Here is a 25,334-nt window from a genome sequence, read left to right on the forward strand (position 1 = left end):
GCTACTACAGAAATACAGCAACCTGAGCTGGAGGTGATTACAACCAACCATAGAGCTTTTAGGATCAAAGTGCCTTTTGTGTATTTGTACACTCTCAAAGGGGTTATGTGGAATTTAAACTATGTTTCACTTATTGTGGCTTTGTCCATATGAGGATCTCAGGGAGCACAGTAAACTTCTCATGATGTGAATCTTCCTGATGCAGAGGACCAGTGCAAATCCCTCTCCACCACCAGTGTTATTGGTCTTATTCACAATTGCCGATGGTCTTTCTAAGCCAGTTTGGTATTGCCCATGCAGGGGACCATAAGACCATGCAAAGGACCATGGAAGAGGAGAACAGGGGGTCGGACAGACCAGAGGTGAGAAAAGGAGGTTGTGTGCCCTTGCAGTGGTCCACAGAGGTCACTGAAGCAGGAGCACAAGTTAGGGCAGCCCTTTGGCTCCTGCACCAGGTTACATTAGTCCTAACTGTCTAGATGCTACTAAAAAAGGGAGGCTTAAGTTACCTGCCTGCACTGGTCCATTGGTCCTATTTTCAAATGGGGAAAATGCAGACAGGTCAGTAAAATCACAAAGGAGGCTTGTGTGAGTTTCCAAGGTTATCAGGCTCACATAACAGGGCTGAGAATAAGACCCAGATCTCTTGGCTCAAGATTATTATGGAATCTCAGAGTTGGAAGGGACCTCAGGAGATCATCTAGTTCAACCCACTGCTCCAGACAGTTTTTTTTTAACCCCAGTTCCCTAAATGGCCCCCTTAAGGACTGAACTCTCAACACTGAGTTTAGCAGGCCAATGCTCAAACCACTGAGTGATCCCTCCTCCTTTCCTTTTACAAATGTATACATCTAATAATGCATTACTTTGCAAAACAACTCATTCTGTTAATTATGCTTCACCATCAACCTCAGCTTGATCTTCATTTCACAGCTTTTTCACTTCTTTTAAAGCAAAATTCAGGCGGGATGGAGAACATCAGGCAAAGGCATATGCTCCTTCATAGGGGAAAAAAATATTCCATCTGAACAAAATTTGACAAAAACAGGGTGGAGAAGAGAACCAAGGCCCTATAAAGTCTATGTAAACTGATCAACAATGAATTTCACCTGCCTTAGTGTTTCCCAGCTCCAATGCTTTGTTTGGTAATTTACAAATTCCTTGTAATTTTCTATAGTCTTAACTAACTTAAATAATTTTGTGATTTCTGCAAATTTTGCTACCTGACTGAATCACTTTTCTAGACTTCTGATAAATGTATTGAACAATACTGAGCTGACTCCAAAACATGGGCGATACTGCTGTTATTTTTTTCCCACAGAGGAAAAACTGATCACTTGTTCCTACTTTAATTTTCTATTAGTTTCCGATCCATGACCCTTCCGCTCCTACACTTCTATCTAACCTTGCACTATGATGGCTTAATTTCTGTAACTGTTTGTTGTGATGGACTTTGTGAAGGGCCTTTAGAAAGTCTATATAACTTATAGCAACTATTGTGTTAAAGAATTATAGTAAAGAGAGAGAAAGAGAGAGCTTTCTGTTGGAAAAGCTGTGGTGGTTTGTCCTTTATTGATTTATTTCCATTTATAATTGTTTCAACCACTATCCCTAATATAAAAGTAATGGTGACTGGCCTGTAATGTCGAGTATGATCTTTAGCTTCTTTTTCACCAAAGGTTCACTAAACTACTACCCCTAACTCTTATGGTATTTTAATGAAACAGTATAGTACTAAGCTCAGCCACTTAAATTATGACTCTCACACACACACACACCCCTCCCCTCTCTGCTGCGTATATTCTACCCATTTGTTACCTTAGTCAACACTCCCACTTGCCGCCACCTCAGCTTGAGAGCCTGAAAGGGGGAGGTTAGAGACAGATCAGCGCTGGAGCCTCACGTCCAGTATCCTGCGAGCAGCAGGACCTGAAGGGAAGGAACTGACTTGCCAGGCTGTGTGCATATTTCCAACTGTCACCAGCTGTAAACCCCCCACCCCTGGCACAGGCTGCGGGGCATCATTTGCTCCTAAACGTGTCTCCGAGTGAAACACACAGGGCGCTAAGGGGGCGAGGAATGCAGGCCGCCTGCCCTGCCCACTGCATTAACCCCACTCATCCTAGTAAATGCCGGGAAGGCGTCTCCTCCTCGCTCCCCTCCGCCAGCGCCGCGCGTGGCCAGCGGCGGTGGCTCTTCTGCACCCGGGCCCCAGCCGGGTTTGAGGCGGCCGGGCCGGGGCCAGAGCCAGGCTCTCGCCTATCGCTCCCCGGGGGCAGCGGGCGGGCGGGCGCCCTGCAGAGGCGGCGCAGGCGCCCTGCTCCCAGCGGAGTGCACAGCGCTGCCGCCGAGCCGGGGCCTGCAGGGAGAAGGCGGAGACCGGCTGTGGCGCTGCACTAAGCCCCTTCCCCCGCGGGCTTCGGAGCCCTATGCCCCCTCCGGGGGCCCGGCTGGGGGCGGCTCGCGGTAGCTTCCGGGATGCTGCTGCTTCTGCTGCTTGCTGCCTGTTGGGGGCGGGGGGCGCTGCCTGGCAGCCCCCCAGGCCCGGCGGTGCACAGCCTGCGGGGGAGCTGGTGGCTAGGCAGCGGGAACGGCTCGGTGGTGCTGAGAGGGGATGTGCCCGGCTGCGTTCACACGGCCCTATTCCGCCAGGGCCTCATCCAGGTACTGCACGCGCGCCGGGCTGCGGCTCGCTCCTGGCAGGGGCCCCGCCCGGGGTTAAAGCGAACTGCGCCTAGGAACCCCCCGCCGACGCTGCCCCCAGAGATGGTGCCTCCGTCCGTCCGTCTGTCTGGCTGCCTGTCCGGCTGCTGGGATCAGAGCACCGGCCTGGGCGAGGGCAGGGGGCTGGTGGTGGGTTCCCCCCCTGCCCCCTCGTTCCTGCTTTAGGCCAGTGCTGCGGGGTTTAGGGGGTGGGCAGTGCTCGGGTGGCTTTGGTGGATGTGCATAAAAAGAAATGAATAAAACGTGGTGATTTGGGGGCTCGTGTTCTGTCAAATGTAAAAACATGAAATAAAAGGTAAGTAGCCTGAGAGCACTTGAAAGGGAGCCCTAAGGCCCTGCTTCTGAGAAACATTTACAAATGTTATTAAAGCTAATGTTTAAAATCAAATTTACACAAGTTAAGAGGGAAGGTACATCTGGGGTCAGGCTTGAGTGATGAGGGATTACAGGTATCGGTTACAAGGTTCACAGGATGCATACATAGTACATAACCAGCATAGACCCAGATTGGGGTGTAGGAGTTTTTAAAGGAGTTTTTAGAGTCCAAGTCAGTATGGGTGGGGTGTGTCCCTTGGTCCTTCAGGGAAGGAAGGAAGTGGGTTATTGCCCTGACCGACGTTCTCACCCGTGATGTGTTCTGTGTAGATGTCTCTGGACCACCTCACCTGATGGTGTCAGACACCATGAGCTGTCTCATGAGCCGGGCGTAGTGTCGACTGACTCCGCACGCTCTCAGCACCAGCTCGTTGTGGGGGTCCCACGCACCCAAGGCTTTACAGTTGTCTCAAACACTGCAAGCTTCACTAGCATGACTGCAGTATCTGGGGCTATTCCTGTAGCAATATTTAATATTTTTTTCACATCTTTAATGTCAAAGGAGGCCAAATCTTGCTATATACAGACAGCATCACTAAACTGCAATCGTCTCTGAGTAGTCCAAATTGGGTGTTGGTTGCACAGTCTGGGGGAGTGCAAAAAATGTGGCCAACACCACCAGCACAAACGTCTTGTCTTGTGAAAAGCATCCCACTCTTATAGTGCCTTTGATGTCCACTTGGTACAGACAGAACGGAGGTGTTTAAAGCCCCACACAGTGGAGTGCACATTTATTCAATTTGTCTACCTCAGAAGGGTGAAATCCTGAATCGACCCTGTGGAAATTTGAGTTGTGTTTGCAGGGAGTTTGGGGATTTCGAGGCTGATGCTTAGTCCGCTAAACAAGCCCCTCAAGGCCCTGTAGGCTACTGCAGAATTTTGATAGCATGCATAGATTTGTAGTATTGTAGAAGAGGCAAGTCTTCACTTTCATGTTGTACCACGACATACTTCACTACTTTTAGAGAATTGTTCATATTAAAAGATTTTCAGAGTTTTTGCATTTTTGTATCCTTTCCTGCTTTTAGCTTTCAGGTTTGGGAGAACTCCTTTCCTGTAACAATGAGTTCCAATTCTTGTTCTATAAATCAGTGGCAAAACTCCCTTTTCATCCATTCAGAGCAGAAGCAGACCCAGTGTCACTACCAATCCACATGTTTTTTGTCTGGGGTTAATCTAGCCTCTTTCACCCAAATGGGGGTTTATAATTGATAGACTCTTATCTCTGCTGATGCAGCCAGATGTTGCAATAATGCTGTGAATAAGTCCTTTAAGGGCAATGGAAGCTATGGCCAGTGGGTTGAGTCACACATGTTGTAATGGAAGACTCAAACATTTAACTATCCTTTTTAAAATAAGGAAGTGTGGTCACTAATTTAACTGAATTGCTGTAAATGGGCCAATAATTTAAGTTTTGAACGGGAGCCAAGCATTTTGGGCTTAGGCCACTGTTATGCAGAAGGGCAGAACCGCTGTGCCTTGGCGGAGCCCTGTTTACTTCCGTCAACCTTCAGGGTCAGTTAGCCTACAGCCTTAGGGCTTGTCTACTCACAGATTTGCATGGGTTTAGTTAAACTTGTGAAAAACCTTATGTGGGCATTTAAAATGGCTTATTTTGGTTGGGGGAGAGGGAAAACCTTTGAGCCATCTGGCAGAAGTGGAACTCAGTTGCTTGTGATGTGATCTATTCATTGTGGCCAGGAATGTAAAAAAAATAAATAAAAAAGTTACAAGGGACAGTTCTCCAAATACGTGTAAGGTCTGGGTGACACTGGGTGAGGGAAAAAAATGGGGTGATTTTTCAGAGGTACTGACCACCTGCTGCTCACTTCAGTGACATTCATTGGTGCTTAGTACCTCTAAAAATCAGGGCACGTTTTTTTAAGGTGTCCAAACGTGGACTTAAGAGCTTAACTTTAGGCACCTAAATTTGAAAATACTTGGCCTTGGATCATTTTTCTTTTGCTTTTATTACTCCCTTCCCCAGAGTTGATGTCCTCTGTCTATCTTTTAGGTCTTATTCAACCAAGCAAAATGTATCAGCATGTAACTTACGCATGGAAGCTTTATGCCAGCAATGGTGATCCTCTATTATGTGTACACCAAATATTATATGATGCCATTTCTGCTGACATGTGACTCCTACAGAATTCTTGGCACTGATGGACAGGGCGCTTGTAGCCAGATTTTCTTACCAGCCATTTGCCTTTACATGGGGTCTCTGTTTTGTTATATTAGCTGCTTCTCTGATTTGTAGAGCACTGTAGTGCAGATAATTCCATAAATATCTGAGCTCAAGTGTCTATATGTCACAAGTGATGCTTGTGCAGTTCTGAAAATGAAATCTGTTTTTACCAGGAACTTAGTTACCAGTTTGTCTAAATTGTTGTGTTTGACATTTTCTCATAAGCTGGTATTTTTCAGAGCCACTCAAAGAACAACCATGTCATCCATCAGGTGGTTCTATTATTAGTTATTATTTATATTGCTGTAACGCCTAGGAGCCCTAGTCATGGACCAGGATCCCATTTTACTAGGCATTAAATGGCATTCATTGAGGAAAATAATTGGCTAATATAAATGTACAGTTTTCTATTCAGATGTTTACTGCAGTATGTGGGTTGAAACTGTCCTGATAAATTAAAGAGCCAGAGTGAAACTGACTAGTACTGAAGGGTCTATACATTCAAATAGATTTTAATTGGTACTGTAGGTCCTCTTTACTAGAGGGGCCTCTGAACTTTTCTTGAGAGTGTTCCAGTTGGGAAGATCCAGTGTGCTGCAATCTAGCCTTAGCAACTACAACTCCTCCAGGGTTGTGCAGGGAGCAGGGAGGGATCCATTTTTGGGGAGAGAAGCCAGATTGCTGGTGTGGAGCTCTGTCTATACCAGGAGCTGCTGCTGGGAGCCTACTGGGGCTTTGATCAACCAGGGAGCTTCAGAGGTGGTTGGTGGCTTCACTGGAGCCAAGGCAGAGACTATTGCCTAGAGCTGACTGAGGTGGGCCTGCAGTGAAGGAACTGTGAGTAACCCCCACTCTTGTTTGAGAAAGTACTTGCAAGGGAAGGGGCACAGCAGAGAGACTGAGTCTGAGGAGAGGCAGAGTGATTTTTCCTGTCAAACCAGGACTCAGAGCTGCTGACATTTGGTGGGGCCAACTCCAGTCGTCAGAGGGTGTGTGCAGCTTGTTGTCTTGGCTGGACTGGTACACAGAACCTATAGAGTGCTGTCTTCAGCTGCCGATATACAAGTGCGCCCATGCAAACGTCTAGGACTCTGAAATCCAGAGGAGTGTGCGCTCCGGTGTGGGGTAGATGGTGGCAGTGTAAATGCCAGTTAGATAAGTTTAATTTATTACTGTATATTATAATTGTTAATTGCTTTTATTCATCTGCCCCCTGTGGATTTAAATTAGAAGTGACATTTAATCTTAGTCGGTTATACCCTGTTTCTTTACGTTGTTAAGTAAAGGTGTGTTAAATCTAATTTAAGTATATTAGATGTATATTATTTATAATTGGTATTTTTGAGTTAGACCCATGCCACAGATTATTATTACTATTTGAAGGGGTTTATTCCGGGAGGTTCCCAAGGTACACCATTGAGTGTGTACAGGGGCCAGCCAGGTGGAGGCACTGCCAATTTTAAATTCCTTTAGGAGTAAGGGACTGCAGCAGAGGGGTGGATAAAAGATTCCCACCTAGCCAACATCACCACTGGGGTACTGAGGATCTCCTTTAATGTAAACAGGTCAGTGTTGCCTGCTCCCGAGAAATCCGGGGAGGAAAGTGGGGGTTTAGACATGAAAAGATTAAATATCATTGCTCAATACAGCCTCTTTTAATTAATGTCTTGTGAATGGATATGGAGTTGAGGTAGATGGAGAGATGTATTAGTAGCCTTTAAAATAGAGTATAAAACCAATATTCAACAGCAGATATTAAAATTTTTGTCAGCTTCTCAACTTGTCTTGTAAAAAACGTGTCTTTCTATTCTGTAGCTTTTGGCTTACTATTCAGCTGAAACACATCGTATGAATAAGGTGATATTCAGTTAAATGTCTTGTCTGAATAAGCACTGAAAACATGAATGGCTTAAGGGTGAATTTATAAAAACTAGTATTCCAAGAATACAATCTCTTCATTACTACCATGAATTAAAATTCACATGAAGCGGTAAATATGTGAAAATGGGCTTTTGGAAAGATGTATAGGTGTTCTGACTGCATTAGTTTCACAGAAATTAAAGTATCTTTGGGTGTAGATAAATATTCTAGCAATGTGACTTCCATTGTTTCAGAAGGCACTGAAAATGAGAATGCCTTGACGTTGGATGTAGTGACAATTCACTATTGCAAAATGGGTTTATGTAATGTGAACATGCAAAGCAATTTCAAATTGCATCACAGCAAAACTATTGCAATAGAAAAGACTCCTACTTCTGTTTTTTATTATTATTAATGTTTAAATCACAAGGAATATATAATGAAATACAAGAATTGTATTACAGGAAGGAGTCAAAAATCAGTGTAGCCATCTGGGGGAGACAAGCAATAGAAAGTATATAGTAGTCATTTTTGCTTTCTTAGGGCCTCAGCCAAATCCCACTTCTGATTACTTAAAGAGCATGGGATCAGGCTCTCACTCAACAAAAATTAGAAAGATACGATTTAAAGTATTCTTAAAGGTGGGTTTTATTCTGTCAACTGTATTGTAAAGATCTGTCAAAACTGGGAGGGGGCAGAAGATTAGAGCCTATATTCTGCTTCTATAATAAAGACAGGCTATGAGATTTTGGCTATTTCCTAGACTTAAAGGTGACCTGCAAAAGGAAAAAAATGGTTTTGTGCCCCCTTTTATTCTTTATAATGTATAAAGAAGGCTTGATTTCCACCCCTCCCTCACCCCCCAAAAGCAAACCCGTGGGTTTTTCCTACTTGTTTGTTACATTTGAAGTTCAGATCCTGTCTAACGTGGAAGGCTCTACGATGGCTAAAGAGTTAGTGAAATGATGGCCTTCCGGGACTTGAGCGCAGTTGAGAGGGGAAGGGATTTTTAGTCATACTGTTTAAAACTGTTTGATTTTTGTGAACAACTTCTTCACTTACTACTAAACATTCTGGAGAAAAGGTGTCACTCAACACCTTCACTCCTTCAGTAATGCGTCAGAGCTATATGTGCTCTGAGACCCCTAGGATGTCCTCCAGTAGATTGTAGAATGACAAGACAACATTCCTATTAGTTCCAAAGTAACGCAAAACAAACCAAACCACACCCTCAAAAAACCAAGTAGGAAAAATTCAAACGAACAAAAAATCTTCTGGGTTCAAAATCAGTTTAAATAAAAAATTCACAGATCATCTTTAAGAAACACGAGGAAGTCTAGAAATGTATTGGATACGGATGTGGTTGGTGGAATCAAATGAAAAGAAATTTTCGACATTGCACAAAGCTCTCCAGCCAAAGGCAAGGTAACAAAATTACTATAACCAGTAGGAAATGGAACACCAGCTCACTTTAGATAGGATGCTGTACAGTCATTCAATGGTAGCAATGTTTGGTCACTATCAAGTGGAGCTAGATTCAGACTAGTGGTCTAGAGTTGATGGCTCAGGAAACAGAACCCGAGAAATTCCTTACTGTGGGTTTTCTCAGGCCTAGGACGTGATGATCTAATCAACCAAAGCAATGGGGCAGGACTGATCATTGAAAGAAGTTTTGGATGAATGAATGAATGAATAAAATAATCTTGAGCTAGTAATTGCTGTTCTGGGTAGAAAACTGAACAAAACTGCAGCATGTTTAACAATCTAGAACAGTGGCATTGATGGCATCAGGCTTCAGATTGCACGTACCTGCGCGCACACGCATAAAACTGCATGAAAAAGTCTAGTTATCAGTGTACTACACATATGCTCCTGCAGTTGAAGGGATCATTGCCATGTAGTTTTGGCCCAAGCTTTATTTTGTGTTAAAGGTTTTACAAAAGCTAATAATAGAAATAGCTTTCTGAAATGTAAACCAAATAAAATTAAAACCAGACTATTCAGATATAAACATCCCCTTGTGTGTCTGCAACTAGATCTGAGTAATTAATACATAATTTGTGCTGAATTGAGCCTCAAACATTTGTGACCCTTTTGCAATTTTCTTGACTGTATTTCTTTAAAATTATTTGCTTACATGAATTATTATTGATCTTAAGATTGTTCACTTGCAGTTTGTTGTATTTGAAATACAAAATATGATGTGTTGGTTAATTATGATTGGACATGTAGGTCATGTGGTATTTTTCCATATTCAGGTTGGCTGAGCATAACTCTTAGATCAAATTTTGAGAGTGGTTGCTTGTGTTTATACATAGAATTACAGAAATCATAGGAAGGGACCTTGAGACGTCATCAAGCCCAATCCCCTGTGCAGAGGCAGGAGCAAGTAAACCTAGACCATCCCTGATAGGTTTTTGTCTAACCTGTTCTTGAAAACTCCAATGATTTTCAGACCTTATTTGTGAATGTTTTCTGATCTCTGCTTTAAACTCTTTGTTCCTATGAGCATTCCTGCCAGGAAACTCCATCACTAAAATAGTAATGGAAAGTGAATACGAAGACATGTGAATACAGGTACAATTTTGAATTCACTGTTTTTTGTTTGAGGGAATGTTTGCGGGAAAACATTTTGAGGTACCTGCAGAGCAGCATTGTGTTGATAATAAAACCGACTAGTTTAGTTTTAGTCAATAAACTGAGAAGTGCAGAAAGACAACAAACTGCTTAATTGACAAATAGCTTGAAGGTCTGATCGCCCTCTCCTGTAGAAATACTCATGGGAAGAGTCTTTGCCAAACTGTTCTGGGAATACTAGATCTTCTCCCTTCCACCCAAATAAACATAGATAAATAAGGATTTGCCCTCTGTCCCTGAGCCCACAGAGCCCCAGAATCTTCAGGAGGCCAGGGATATCTATGTGGATGTTTCTGCACCAGCTGTGAAGCACTTGTCATCGTCTAACTCCCAATCTGTGTGGCTCCTCTGGCACCGTTTTGCCAGCACTTCCTCTTCTTGGAGTCTCCCTGAAGAGGAGGAAGTGGGGGCCACAAACCAACTACATCTTTTTTTGGATAACACTTTTCAGGTGCCAAGTAGGTCTTTGGGGGAGGAAAGTAATGCACAGACTCCCTGTCCCATCCTGTCTTCCTCCAGCTTTCTGCTTCAGTGGCCCCAGGTCCAAATATTGGAAAGGGCATTCACTATGCACATTTATTTCAAGGAAGTGACCAGACTGTAGGGTTTTGAAATGTTTTTAGAATGTTAAATGTTGTCAGTGCACAGGTAAGGAGGTAGTTTTGTGTGTGTCATATTATTTTAACTTGGTGTTGCCCCTTTAAAGATGACAAAGTGATGAACAACAGAACAGAGCATTCCAAATCGGATGCGGTTAAGGTGGAATAGTCTCCCTCAAAAGCTTGTTTGCTGATCTTTCACATTTGAAAGCAGTAAGACATGACCCTTGTGCACATGAACAGGCATCCTTCTCAGCCTGAGCCAGATTGTGATCAGAGATGTGCTCCAGGAGAAGGCCTCCACACTTGTGTGGCCTGCACGAGGGCCAGTCACAGTAGCAGTTCCTGCTTGCTGCTTACTCTCCCTGGCAAACAAATTGCCTGAGAGGGGGTAGCAAGGACGCAGGGCCATGCCTCTGCACAGGCCCATGAAGTAGCGTATGTGCTGCTGGGGAGCTCCAGAAGAGAATATATTACTTGAGACCTATCCTCTCTTGGTGTTCCCTCAGGTGCTGTGACTCTCTTCTGTGCCCTACACATGACTGTGTGTAAATCACATAATCTAGCCTTATATGTTGTAAAAGGAATCCAAGATACCAGAAGAGCCCTTTCAAAGAAATCTGAGTGCAGAAGGGCTATTAATATTGATACTGATATATGAGATGAGAAGAATTGAGTTGCATCAAGGAAAATAAAAGGACTGACCAAATTTTCTTTCTCCCAGTTTGAATCTGGACATTCAGGCCCCAGGAATAACTCTTAACATTCTAGAAAGCTTCTAATGTTACGTAGTGAATCTTGATGCCTCTGTGCTCTTTCCAGCTAAGCTTTGGGTAAAGTACATCAGCAGAATCTACAGCTATTTGTTTTAGGAAACCAATTCAGCTGAGAAATTGCTGGAGAAAGATGAGATGCTGTCTAAGCAGGTGCCTCTGATATACACACTGAACTGTCTGACATAAACATCTTTCTCATGTTCAGACACCACAGTGAGACTGTTTATTAGCTGGGTTCCACTCTTGCAACTCTTACACTAGTTCATGTGGGTAGTCCCACAGACTTCAGTGGGGCTAGCTGCAGGATTGGGCCCTTAGTATATCATTGTTACTATTATTGCTACAGGGCCATTGTTGTGCGTAGTGTTTACTGACAAGTAGAGGATCAGGCACCTGGCTCTGCACTACCATCTACATCTGTGCAAAGTGTGTGTGTGTGGGTGGAGGGGGTAAAATGCTACCAAAGGGTCAGACTTCCTCACTGACACTCACTTTTTCCAGGAGTAAGTGGCTGCAAAGGTGCAAGGCAATGGACTATCCGGTCCATACACCTGCCCTGAGTTGTTTGCAGTCTAGGTGAGGTACAAAATGACCCAACGTAAGGAAGGGAACATCAGGGAAAAGGAAGTGGGAATGAGTTGTAAGGAAGGGGAGGGATAGTTCAGTGGTTTGAGCATTGGCCTGCTAAACCCAGGGTTGTGAGTTCAGTCCTTGAGGGAGCCATTTGGGGATTGGTCCTGCTGTGAGTAGGGGGTTGGACTAGATGATCTCCTGAGGTCCCTTCCAATCCTAATAATCTATGATTCTATGCTTGAATGTGCTTATAATTCTTGAGTGAGCAGTATGACTAAAAGGAAAATAGCACATTTGTTATAATTACAGTGAGTTTCTCACATAACTGTTTTTTTGGGGGGGGGAAAGAACATAGGTAGACATTTTAATTTTTACTCAACCAACCAAACTGTGTTTCCACTTTTCCCTCCCCAAATATAACAATGTAATGTATTCCTATCATATCAGGAGTGATTGGTGTGGATATTCTGTTGTTTAAAACCATACAGGTTTGTTCACTATAGTTTCTAGAGATTTGAAGAATCTATTTCCCTGGCCCCATATCATCTTGTCTGTTCTCTATCCTCTGTCATTGTGGTGGTGGTTCTGCTGCTCTCTCTCTCCTTTCGAATTGCTACCTCTGTTGAATTTTTTCTGTTTTCAGCCCAGCAAAATAAGGCCCAAATCCTGCTCACCTTACTTCTAAACATGAATGCAGCAAGCAGGATTTGACCTATATACAGTTAATGTCAAAATGTTCTAAAGCTGTTGCTTTCACATATCACTTCAGAAGTGGAAGAAATATCTGTCCTCCTAAAGCTACTGGTAACCAAAAAAGATAATTGGATTGTGCACTTGCAGAATATCTGAAAGAAAATGACTCACCTACTAGATAACAATATTCATTTTATTTGTGTAACACTGCAATGTTTTTGTTCGTCTATCAATAGGATCCTTACTATAGGTTTAATGACCTGACCTACAGATGGATCTCCTTGGATAACTGGACTTACAGCAGGACATTCAAAACCCCTTTTGATGTCAGGTATGCAATAAGAATAGTTTTATGTTATCTTCCATGCAGAAATGCTTGTTGTTAAGCAATCAGCCCCAAATTCACCTACTTCTTTCAGATGTAATAAACTAAATTCTGTAATGGGATATAAGCTTTAGCCTGTTGCTAAATGTCATTTAGTGGATTTCTTTTTTTTTCTTAAACATTTTCCCCCCATTGTCATAAAAATGGTGTACAAATTGCCAACTGCTGAAATGTAATAATAAAGCTGATAGGAAGCAAGCAGCCACACATCTGATATCTATTGAACATGGGATGTTGTGCTGTATTGAGAGTCTGATCCATGGCAGCTGTCATTTTAATTTGAAATGATAAAGATGGCTACTCTGAGGAAAGTATTTTTGTAACCCATTGAAACAGTTGCTATTCAGGATACTGGGGACATAGATTTCAGTATTGACTCTCATGTGTAGTTAATTCAAAGTACCCTAATAATTTTACATTCCTGTGTCATCATTCATAGCAAATGGCAGAAAGTGAATTTGGTTTTCGAGGGAATAGATACAGTAGCGCAAATCCTGATCAATAATGTCACTGTTGGGAGAACGGACAACATGTTCAACAGATATGTGAGTAATGCTGGTATTTCTAAAGGCAATTCTACAGTTGTCTCAAAGCACTTTTCCCAAGCAGTTTGTACCTAGACAAGTACACAGTAATACCCCCAATGTGTTCAGTCCAGAGTAAAATGTAATGGACTAGACTTGATAATATGTCATAGGGTTTGAAATGTCTTTATCTGAGAGCCACCTCAGTGCTGGGAAGGGGAGGTGCATTGGCTTCCCAGTGGAAGCAGGATCAGGCCTAGAGAAGAACATTTCATGTTGTAATCTAGAAGAAGTATGGAAAGAGGAACAGTTTACCTAATAATATAAATCTTGCTTTTTGGGAACTGTCACAGCTCTAAGAAAACTGAAGCTTAAAATAGTTATATTAGCTGGAAATCTGCTTACTAATTGGTATTAGAATGCTGCTGCTTTACATGTGAATGCTGAAGTGTAAATGCATGCAGTGTAAAGCTTACTTATAAATGTTTGTATGCAGTTTCTTTCTTTAGTTCTTCCATTCTAATATAGTATCTAATTCCCAGGCCTTTTGATGTCATTGTGTTCTCTCTTTGGTCCTAGTCTGTATCAGTATGACAAGATCAGGTACAGTCTCATTTTAGGATTGCTATAATTATACAAAATAATTTTGTAGATTTCAATTATAAGATTGTGCTGGGTGCTATGAAAACACTTAGTAAAATACAGTCCCTGCTCCAAAGAGCTTGCAGTATAAATAGACAAAACAGACAAAGACTGTGAGAAAGGAAAGCCCATATCCATTTTATAGATGGGAAACTGAGCCACACAGAGATCCTTAGTTTCTTCATGTCTCAACATTTACCTTCATGGCTTTAGAGAAAAGGGGGTCTTATGGCTGAGGCACAGAACTGGGACTCAGGAGATCTGGATTCTGTTCTTGGCTTTGCCCCAGACCTGCATGACCTGGAACAAATCAAATAGCCTTTTTGTGCCTCGGTTCCCCACCTATGACATAGGAATATTAATTCTTCTCTCTTTCACAGGTTTATTGTGAAGTTTTAGTTAATGTTGGAAGGTGTCAAAACAGTTTACAGATGGAAGATGCTGTAGAATTGCAATGTATTATTATTCAGTATTTATTTCTGGATCTTCATTTTGGTAGGACACTAGTAGCATCTGCTTTGTGAAGTGACTGCGTAAAGTAGAGTTGAACAGAGCCAAGGATTGCAAGACTCTGGCAGTTACTCTATTCAGTAGCTCCATTTCTAAAATACTTTAGTGGTAAATCTATTCTGTGGAGGCTGCTTATGTTGTAATTTGTTGTGTGGTGGTCTGCTGTTTGGTCAAGGACAGTGGCTACTGATTGTGGAGAGGGGCAGGGGTACTTCCACTTGGTAGAAATTCAAGAACAAATAGCAGGCATGCCACAAACTAATAGTGTGGAGAAAACACTAATAACCTATTGAAATCTTTGTTTTACCAGGTGAAATTAAATTGAGGGGTGGGTATAGTGGTGAGAGCATAAGAGTTTTAAAACTAAATATGTACCTTTCTGTCCATCCACAAATAGAAGAAGGTTCAACACTGTGGTGGGCAAACTTTGTGGCCCAAGGGCCATACTTGGGTATGGAAATTGTATGATGGCTCATGAATGCTCACAGAATTTGGGGTTTGGGGGCAGGAGGGCTCCAGCTGGGGGTGCGGGCTCTGGGGTGGGGCTGGGGATGAGGGGTTGGGGATGCAGAAGGGTGCTCTGGGCTGGGACCAAGGGATTTGGAGGGTGGGGGGGATCAGGGCTGGCGCTGGGGTGTGGGAGGAGGTCGGGGGGCAGGCTCCGGGCAGCAATTATCTTAAGCCGCTCCCAGAAACAATGGTATGTCCCCCCTCTGGCTCCTACACCACCCCTGCGGCTCCCATTGGCTGCAGTTCCTGGCCAATGGAAGCTGTTGGGGCGGTGCTTGAGGTGGGAACAGAGTGCATAGGCTCCTGGCTGCCCCTATGCGTAGGAGCCAGAGGGGGGACATGCCATTGCTTCCAGGAGCCGCGCGGATTGGGGCAAGCCCCCGACCCCATGCCCCAGCGGGAGCTCGAGTGCCGGATTAAAATGCCTGGAGGGCCAGATGTGCCCCCCGGGCCATAGTTTGCCCTCCCCATGTCTAACAGGTCAATAAATAAGTCCTACAGAGAGTTCTTTGCTCAGTGCAGAGATGCTAGTGTATATATATTTTAGAGATGGGAGTGGAGGGATGGGGAACCATACTATGCCTCGGCAGCAGAGGATTGTATCAGGTGCAGCTCGGTACTCACTTTACGTAAGATCAGGCGCTGAAGCTCACCCATCCTCCTCATGCTTCACAGCCCAAGCTACATCTTCAAAGTGTTGTCTGCATAGCTATTTTTAGAGTGCTAGTGTGAACCTGCTAGCTCTAATCTGTCAACCTGGGCTGGGAGGCTCACTTCTGCAGGCTGTATAGACATACCCATAGACTCCGACTGATTGCAGTGGGGCCGAGGGGGTTGCCCAGAAGGAGCTACATGTAGGACTTAGTGTGCCTTTTTTCTTCGTTTGAGAAGTATTCTAATTTTCTTTTCCACCAGTCCTGCAACCTGTAAAGACTAGTTCACAAACATATTCAAATAATATCTATATGGTCTAAAAGGAATATGCCAATCTTTATAAAGCTCACAGCTAACCTTCAGTGGTATACCGTTTTGTTTTTGTTTTTTCCTGGTGCAGAGCTTTGATATTACCAGTGTGATCAAGGAGGTCAATTTTATTGAGGTCCATTTCTTATCAGCCATTTCATATGCAGCAGAGCAGAGCAGATCTCACAGAGCATACAGTGTGCCACCACAGTGCCCTCCACCTGTGCAGAAAGGGGAGTGCCATGTTAATTTCATCAGAAAGGTAAGAGCAAGATCATGTGTGTATGTGACTAGAGGCTTGGATGCAGGAATGCACAATGTACTGTCATAATAAATGCACTCTGAAACCTCTGGTGTAATTTCATAATTAGGGCATATTTTTCATAGCAAAAAAATCCCATAATCAAAAATATAGATCTACTCTGTAAGAAGCATAAAAAGGCCGGGGTAGCTATCTGTGTGACAAGAATTTTTAAAAGGTTATCTTTGTCAAGATGTCAGCAAGCAGACTGACAGCCAGAAGGGTGTTTCTGTGGGGGGCAGATTGTGTAGTCACTATCAATCTATCCACTGGGTGAGTTTAGCAAGGAATAATGACAATAGTTAGCTGTTGTAAGTGCCAGAGTTTATTGCCAAGGCTGTGGAAAATCTCAGCCAAGCAGCTTTGTCAGTGTTTGCCATTGCTCATGTGCTGTGCTATTTATACTGTGTATCTCTGGCATGTACCGACAAGAGTTATCTAACGGAGAGCCCACTTTCATCTTAAGGTGTTGTGAAGTGTGATTTTATATATATATAAGTTAAAATTACAGACTAGCACAAAACTACCAAAGATGGGAAACTGTAAGTCTTTAGTGCATGCTGTTATAACTACCTATGGCAGAATATCTTCTGTGTAGGATCTCACGCTGTTCTGAAAGAGCCTTGCAGTAACGAGGCACAATTGGGAAAATAACGAGTTTCAGAATTGCCTTTCCTTTGTTGGTCTGTCACAGTTTAAATGCCTTCCCTGCTAAGTGACCCCTGTATTCTCAACAGAGACCTACAGATCCTCCATTTTCAATTACCTCAGACAACATGCCCAGAATCCTTCTGACCTATAACTGAATGTAATTCATCTGGAACCTGTAAACAGAGGGCTTGGTGCCTTGTTCCCCAAAGCACTCAGTTCCCTTCTCTTCTTGGAGCCGAGGAAGACATTGCCTTCACAACCATTGCAATCCCTACGGATTGCAATTAGAACTATAGCAGAACTAAGTATTAATCTCTGGGCCAACCCTGATTATCCTTGCTATGGTTGAATTTGATACCTAAGTGGGGAGAAGTATAGGGGGTTCACTTTTATCATGAAGGTTAATTAAAACTTGGAGAGTTGTTTAATCCTGCAGAGTCCATATGTTGTTTCCACTATGTTTGTTAGAAATCAGTCCAGAGGGGAAGGAGCTTGAACAGCTGTAGTCCTATTTATAGAGGTGAAATTGCTAGGAATTATTTTTATACTTTGTCGGGCTATATATTTAAACTCGTAAGACTTGTGGAAAGTACCTTTAATGATTTTATCCTCAAAGGAATTGCATTACTCTACTTGCAGATTGCTTGGAAAGTTTCCTAAAATGGCTTTCATTTCAAACATATGGGTATAACAGCAGAGCTGCCACATTTGAAAATAAACAAACACAACATTTTTAAAGTTTGTTTGAGTCTTACCATTGTAAAGTAATGGAACACTATGTATATGTGTATGAGGTTCAGTATTAAGAATGTTAAACTCATCTAAATCTTCATGGGAGTCTTGTGGCCTAATCACCCCAAGCCCACACTGAAAATGTACCTTTTAATACTTCGAGATGAGCATATTGCTCTGGTGGCTTTTTACAATAGCTGGTGAAAATATAAGGGATTATATTAATGAACCTTGACAGTTTATCAGTGATACAGTTTTTAAAAAGAAAAAGCCTTTTCCAGTCAGGACTGTTTTCTAAGAACTGGTTGTCCCTGCTGTTAAATTTGAAATTGGTTCATTGCTTTCTTCCTAGAAGAAGCTTTTGCAACTTGATAGACACGCAAGCTGACTCCAGTGATGCAGGGAATAGGCTTGACTAACACACTGTTGCTTGCCAAAATTAGTATGCTTCAGCTGTAAATTATTGGTCTCTAAATTTAGAGTGGTAGGTCACTGTACAAGACTTTAACAAGAGCTATTGTATTTGCACGAGGGGGAGGACGTTGTGGAGCTTGGAGGTCAGCTCAATAGATGTCTTAAAGTGATGCTGTTGACTAAAAATCTAGTCAGTTTTTAAAAATAAACTGAAGGTCGTTTCAGGTTCTATGCTTGGCCGTGAGTATTTAATTCTGCCAATTTGTGTAATCACAATGACATTTTCCTATTTTTTAAATGTGTTTTTTTGTTTGGTTTTTTGTCTACCTATTGCTGTATGAAAGAACCGTGCAAACAAAAGGGAGAAAGAGTGAACCTGATTATACACAAAACGCACCAAACAAACACACTGAATCTCTGATCTCTTTCAGTTACACTAGTCTGTGTTACTGGTAACAATAGTAGACATAACATTTTTATGCTCCTGTGATATTTGGTTGATAGTGTCCCTTTAAATTATTGTAAACACCTTTATACATCAATGTGCTATTCCTTTCTTTGTCTCTTACATTTAAAATTAAAGGTTGACCTTAAGACTGTGGATAAGTCAGAACTGTTTTGAGAGTAACTGCTGGTTTGGTGCTATTGAATTTTTTGCTGTTTTTTGTTTGTTTTGTTTGTTTGTTTTAAGGGAGGGGGTAGGTGTGATTTTGCTCTTCCACTGATTTTGTATGGTTTTAACTCTCAGCAGATTTTAGCCAAAGAGTAAGGAAAAGATACTGTATGTTCTTCCTGAGTTATTGGAAATTGGAGAACCTTTTATTTGGTTTATAGGAATATTTTATTTAGATACAGTAGCTAATTTTTATAAAGAGTCTGTTTATTGTCTTGAACAATAATAGTCCCTATGTGAAAAATACATACTTGTGATACATCTTTCTGTATTCCAGGAACAATGTTCATTCAGTTGGGACTGGGGTCCCTCTTTTCCCACTCAAGGAATTTGGAAAGATGTTAGAATTGAAGCCTATAACCTTTGTCACCTGATCTACTTCACTTTGACCCCCAGCTATGGTAAGTCATGATGATATTGCCCTTTATTCTTGTTTCACTTGAGAAATACAGCCGTCTTATTCTAAGTTCAGTTACTTAGTAAATTGGAATAGGAACATAAGAACATTGTTTTTTGTTGTTTGTATGGACAGTGCTGAGTACAATGGAGTCCAGATCTCATTACAGAAGTATAAATAATAATGGTAAAATTATTAAAAGTCCAGAATGCAAACTCTGTATTGCATAAAGAGACCAGCATTGCATCAAAAAAAAATGTGTGTTAGGTTTTTAATAGTGATTTATCTCTGTCCTAGAATCATAGAATATCGGGGTTGGAAGGGACTTCATGAGGTCATCTAGTCCAACTTGCTGCTCAAAGCAGGACCAATCCCCAGACTTCCCATATAAATTGCTCTCTTTTCTCCCCTGACTCTTACACTTCCATTTAAAAAAACCCAAACAGATAGTGCTGCTGTTTGAGCAGTAGTTCTGTCTTGAGTGGACAAGTGCATGTCAGCACAGTTTCAACGGTGCTGAAATTTCAGGGTTCGTGGAAGAGACTGGAACAGAAAAGCAACTATGATGTGCAAGGATTGTTTTTCTCAAGCTGCAATTTGAGAGGACTTCCCATTGCATGTTTGCCACTTAACCGGTTTCCTTGCCTGGCTCTGCCATTTGTTTGTCTTTCATTTGTATTGAAGATTGTGGAAGCTGAACAAAATTAGTTGTTCTGTTTCAACAGTCTGCAAGTGTAATGCATACCAGTAGAGACCACCCACACTACCCTCCGCTCCACGCAAGACCCACTGAACATAGAGCGGGTGGGTAGTGTGCGCGCCCTCTTCACTGGGCTGAATTTCATGCTTTACGAAGAAAGATGTGTCTAAATGGAAGGGGAAGACGTCACTTCCCTGGATGCTTTTATAGCTTCCAAAAATAGCTGCAGCTCTCAGCCAGAATGAACGTAGTTGAAATTTCAATGGAAAGCCTCAGCATAGATTCAGTACAGCTTCTGGGAAGTTCAGATATGTAAGTGCTGCCTGGTTCCTCCCACATCCCCACAACTCCACCTGCTGGCAGCCAACAGATGGCTTGTTGGATAAGGCAGCAGGGCCCTCTCATTCGGCAGACAAAGCTTTCGGAGTCCAACCTGGAGACTGAGCTCATTAAAATTAAATTTGAAAGAATAAACAGTGAATCAGCAACTTGTGCTGTGTTGAAACAGCGCAGTCACTTGTGTTGCTTGCCAGATTGTTGAGTCATAGCCTCCTGAGCACTGGATCTCTAAAGGAGCCCTTGTTCCCTTTTTTTGCCATCTAGTGCCTAGAGTTCAGGAATGACTTGGCCTCTCATGCCCGGGGAAGGGAGGGGGACAAGTTGATGTTTTTGACCTTTATGTAGTGTTTCTAACCTTAATTTTCCCCACACACTGCTCTCATTGACTTCAATGTGAATTTTGGGTGCTCAGCACTTCAGAAAATCATGCCCTCTGTGCAGGCATGATGTCAGCTTTGGGCCAAATTCATCCCAATGAATTCTCTTAAGCCAGTGAAGTTACACCAGGGATAAATTTTGTTTTGAGAGAAGCTGCTTTCTCTTTTATCCCAGATCAAAATGGAGATACTACAACTTAACTATCAGAAGGAAGTAAATATGATACACACAGAGAGGAAATTGGCAGTTAACAATGGAGATTAAACAAAAGGGTTTTATAGTCCTTTTTCTCAGTGGTTCTTGCATTGTTATATTACTGTACAGGCAGAATGACCAGTGGAAGAAACACAAGCAGGAAAAATTATTAGACCAGTGCAAATTTTCTTGTAGTAATAATAATAAAAAAAATACTAAGTCTCCCCTGTTTTGGTTTGCCTTTGTGCATGCACAGTATTCAGCTGTGTTTTTCCAATATCGTTGTTACAAGAAGAAGGGTAAGGAATACACGGCCACAGCTGAGACTACTACAGGAACACTACCAGGTACCTCCATTTGCCATCACTAGGCTCTGCTGCCCCACACCCGCTCCAAGAGGGATGACCCCTGTGAGGAAGTGCACACACACACACACACACACACACACACACACACACACACACACACACACACACACACACACACACACACACACACACACACACACACACACACACACACACACACACACACACACACCCCTTCCTTCCTTCCTTCCTTCCTTCCTTCCTTCACAGGAGTCCAAAGAGCTGCATAGACGTTCATCGGTTAAACTTGAGACCCCCACCCCCAGGAACCATATTCAGCTGGTTTATGCAAAGTAAAGGGGTAGACAGCCTTTGGGTATACATAACTTAATTACCCAAAGTTAACACAGTAACAGGAAGTTTCAGCAAACGTTAGTTGGAGATACCCCTTTTACCAGATTACCTTGTTAATGAATCATTCTTTAAGCAAGAGAACACTTTGGCATAAGTGCAGAGAGATGCAGACAAGTAGTCATTAGCATGTTTCATCTAGCACGCTTCAGTGACAAAAGAGAAACAAGCACACGGACCCCTCAGGTTTAGACACAGTGGGCCCAGTTCATCCCCAGCATAACTCAGTTCATTTTATCTAGTGACATGGGGGGTAGGGTTGCCAGGTATCTGGTTGTCTACCAGAAAGTCTGGTTGAAGGGGGACCTGTACAGTGTCCAATCATATGTACCAGACACCAAAAGTCTCGGTGCTGCTTGCGGGGGTCAGGTGCCGGGTCATCAACCTGCACCAGCCCCTGCTCAGTCAGGGCCACCATCTACCTGCGTCTCACGGGCAGGCAAACTCCACATCAAGGGCTGCAGCCCCAGAGCAGAGGGAGCACAGCTGAGGGCGGGAGGGAGGCGGAGAGGATCAAGCAAGAAGGAAAGAGATTTCATTGGCTCGAGGGAAGAGGCAGAGTAGGGGCCTGGCCTTGGGGATGAAAAGGCGGAGCAGGGGGCGGCGTGAGCTTCCGACACTCCTGCTGTAGTGTCCGGTTTTCAATAATTAGAAAGTTGGCAACATTAATGGTGGATGAATTTGGCTCATTTATTATTAATACTGTTTTTGTTCAATAGACAAAAGTGATTGTGTTGCCTTGTGTTTGCAACCTTTCCCGAAGAGGCCTGTGCTCATATGAATACTGACAAAGCAAACATAATGACTGTGGAAGTTAAGTGGGAAAAGTTCCTTCTTAATGATAAAGAATGAGAAGTTCATGCTCTGTGTTGTACAGAACTTTCAAAGGTTGTATGTTGTTTAGGAATGGGGGAAAAAATGAGTTACAAATTTCCATTACACTGTGCCTGGTCCTTGTCTGAATGAGCAAACGTAAACATAGGTATCAAATGCACTAAACAGTGAAGCGTAGGTCCTGTTCGAAAGCCAACTTAAAAAAAACTTGTTGCATTTCTTTTGTGTGTGTGTGTAATTGTATCTTTAATAAGACTAGGGACATATGAATTAGTATGTATAGAAATATAAATAAATACAATTTTTTTCTTTGCTTAGTGAAGAGTGCTCAGCAGTGGAGTCTTGAAGTAGAGTCTGTTTTTGATGTAGTCAGCTCTAAGCCAGTTGTTGGTCTCGTGACAGTGAACATTCCTAAGTTGCAAACACAGCAAACATATACTACAGAACTTCCTCCTGGAGAAGGCAGAATTGTGCTGCTTGTAAACATCAATAAGGTGAGGGGGTGAATCCTGAACAGTCCCAAGTAACAAAATGTTTCCTTCTGGTTGCTTGAAAGAAAATGCAAGATGTTTCCAGCACAGTTTTAATTTTCCTGTTCACTTTCCTCTTCTCTGTCGTGTTGACTGTGCCTGGCGCCTTTTAGGGCCGGGGAACAGCTCTCTTACCTTCTCACAACTGACTCCTCCATTAGGACACCAAAGAGCAGTGTGGATGGGATATGTGGCATTTCACTCCTAATAAGTGAGAGACAGAGAGAGGTCACATCATCTCTTGCTTTTGTTGGCCGGGAAATCATTGTGCTGGTGTTAATTCTCGAATCCCTTCTTGTTGTTGGTACATATTGCGCAGATTATCCCACATCTACCTACTGTGGGTTTCTTTCACCTTCCTATGAAGCATCTGGTACTGACCACTGTCAGACAGGATACTGGACTACATGGATCTCAGGTCTACTCCAGAATGGCAGTTCTGTGATCCTATATGATAGCACTATTTCCTGTCCCAGACCATTGTTTTCTGGGCAGATAGTTACTGTCGTAGTCAGGATGGAATATGTTTGGCCCTTAGAGGAGGAAGGAAAAGCATTCCTCATACAATCAGTAATGATACCTTTGGATACCTAAGGGCAAACGAGTCATATATAGAGTTTGGCTAGCCGGGAGGAGGGTGCAAAATTAGTGAAGTTGCACCTCTTTCACTAGTTCTGAATTTACTCCCTTGAGTTAAGGGATCTTTAAAGACATGTGGAGTGTCAGAGAAATGAAGCACTCCATGGGAGAGGAAACGCAACTGAAAATAGATTAATAGGTATACGCCCTAGAGTTAGAATGAACAGAAGCTCTCTCTGTCAGACCCATCTCCCATCCCCGACCTTGCAGTGGTGAAAGGCTGGCTACGGGCAAGGTTAATTTACATAAATTCTAATTTCACTTCCATGTAGCCCCATAGTGTGTTGTGCTTATGTTTTTAGGAATTCTGTTAAATTTGCCCTGTAAATGTAGTTATGAAATTATTAGGGAGATTCTGGAGAAAAGGGTCAGCCTGTGCTGAGAAGTAACGGGCTTGTATTGGGCAATGAGCCCGGGATGAGTAAAATGGAGTAGTGGTTCTTTCCTGCCTTGAGAACTGGACCTAGTGGAGGTGCCTCTACAGAACTGAACTTGACAGCAGTGGACCTGAACCAGGGTCTGGCACTAGCTGACCAGAGCAAGAGCTGGTAATGCTGACTTCTTTGGAGTGGGGCAACCAAGCTGAGGGGAGCCTCCTCCCATTTGGCCACCACTAAGTCTAATTGGATTTGTGGGTGAGAACAAGAATCTTGGTATCCTGACAAACCCAATTAATAACCTCTGAGACTATGGGGATCTGCCATACCCTTCACACGTTTTTCTGGCTTTGTTAATTTAATTTTGCTATGTAGTTTAAATGTGTAGATCCCCCCCCCCCATTAAAAGGTATTTGGTTTATATTCCCAAGGACTCCTATGTGCTGTGTGTGTGGAGAAGAAACACCTATTAAGGTGAATCTGGGAGTGGAGAGTGGTGTGTGTGGCCAAGGTTGATTCAGATGGTTTCGTTATTTTAAAAGGGACTATTATTGACCACTGGCAGATGGCTAGATGAAGAAGTACAAATATCAAGGCTAGAGGGTTTTGTTTAAAAACAAATATTAGCCATTAGTGAACCTTTTTAGTCTGCAGTACTACATACAGTGTGAAATGAAACTGAACATGATTTCGTGCTTTGGTGCATTTGCCCCTCCTCTGCCCCGGGGAAGAAATTGGTTAATAAAATACAACCATGAGCCTGAGAGTAGTTTGTGAGGAAATGGTGCCCTCAGAGCAGAGACAACGGTGTATTGTTATTCTTTGTACATAAAGGGCTTTTGCTGCATGAATTCACAGCAGCTGATTTTACAAGAGACGCAGCAGTGTGCTGTTACATATCTATGAGCCAGACTGAGCCCATACAGATTTGCATGGTGTGACAAACAGCAAGACCTGGCAAGAAATGAATTTCTGGTCAATGAGAGCTCACTTCAGATGATGATCTAGGTCCGAGACTGCTCAAGTGGATTGTAACAACCTGAGATGTACAATAATCACCCTGAAATTCACTGCATAGTGTTTTCTTGCTGTTCTGAAATTGCTTGCTTATCTGCTAATAGGTGGTTATGGGTATGACATCATTACCAACCAATAAGAAAGCTCCATTTGTGTCTAGCTTTCTAAAGCCACTCCATATTTGATGAGGCATGATCTGATTTTTATGCTTCAGTTTTTATCCCTTGAATTTCCAGATTAGTACTCAGATACTATTGCTTAAGATAATTCCAGATCATGGAAGCTGAAATAAGTGGCTATAGCTGATTATGTCTGGGTATGGCTACAGCAAATCATATTACTGAGGTGTTCTTTGGCCTGGTTTTATGCAAAAAGATCCTGGCACTTCTTGCATTAACATATTCTTTGTGGATCCTTCCTTTGTTTGGTGCACATATTACTGCTTTCTTTCCCCAATTTGTGTACTGAACTGGTGAATGCAG

The 25,334-nt window shown here is 42.7% G+C and overlaps 1 protein-coding gene across 4 annotated transcripts in view; it reads left to right on the forward strand.

The window, feature by feature from the left end:
* Positions 1–2,235: 2,235 nt before the first annotated feature.
* Positions 2,236–25,334, forward strand: part of MANBA (mannosidase beta) — a 57,167-nt gene continuing 34,068 nt past the window's right edge. For 2 of the 4 annotated variants that reach the window (XM_039540635.1, XM_039540637.1), the window contains exons 1-6: positions 2,237–2,664; positions 12,659–12,753; positions 13,247–13,352; positions 16,048–16,218; positions 19,005–19,128; positions 22,608–22,783. In XM_039540635.1, coding sequence (XP_039396569.1) covers positions 2,479–2,664; positions 12,659–12,753; positions 13,247–13,352; positions 16,048–16,218; positions 19,005–19,128; positions 22,608–22,783 — 858 coding nt within the window. In that variant the 5' untranslated portion in view covers positions 2,237–2,478. Of the gene's footprint in view, positions 2,665–12,658; positions 12,754–13,246; positions 13,353–16,047; positions 16,219–19,004; positions 19,129–22,607; positions 22,784–25,334 lie in introns of all 4 variants that reach the window. The other 2 variants (XM_039540636.1, XM_039540634.1) reach the window with 2 other exon arrangements.

This window comes from Mauremys reevesii, linkage group 5 (assembly GCF_016161935.1).
Source record: "Mauremys reevesii isolate NIE-2019 linkage group 5, ASM1616193v1, whole genome shotgun sequence".
Taxonomy (NCBI): domain Eukaryota; kingdom Metazoa; phylum Chordata; order Testudines; family Geoemydidae; genus Mauremys; species Mauremys reevesii.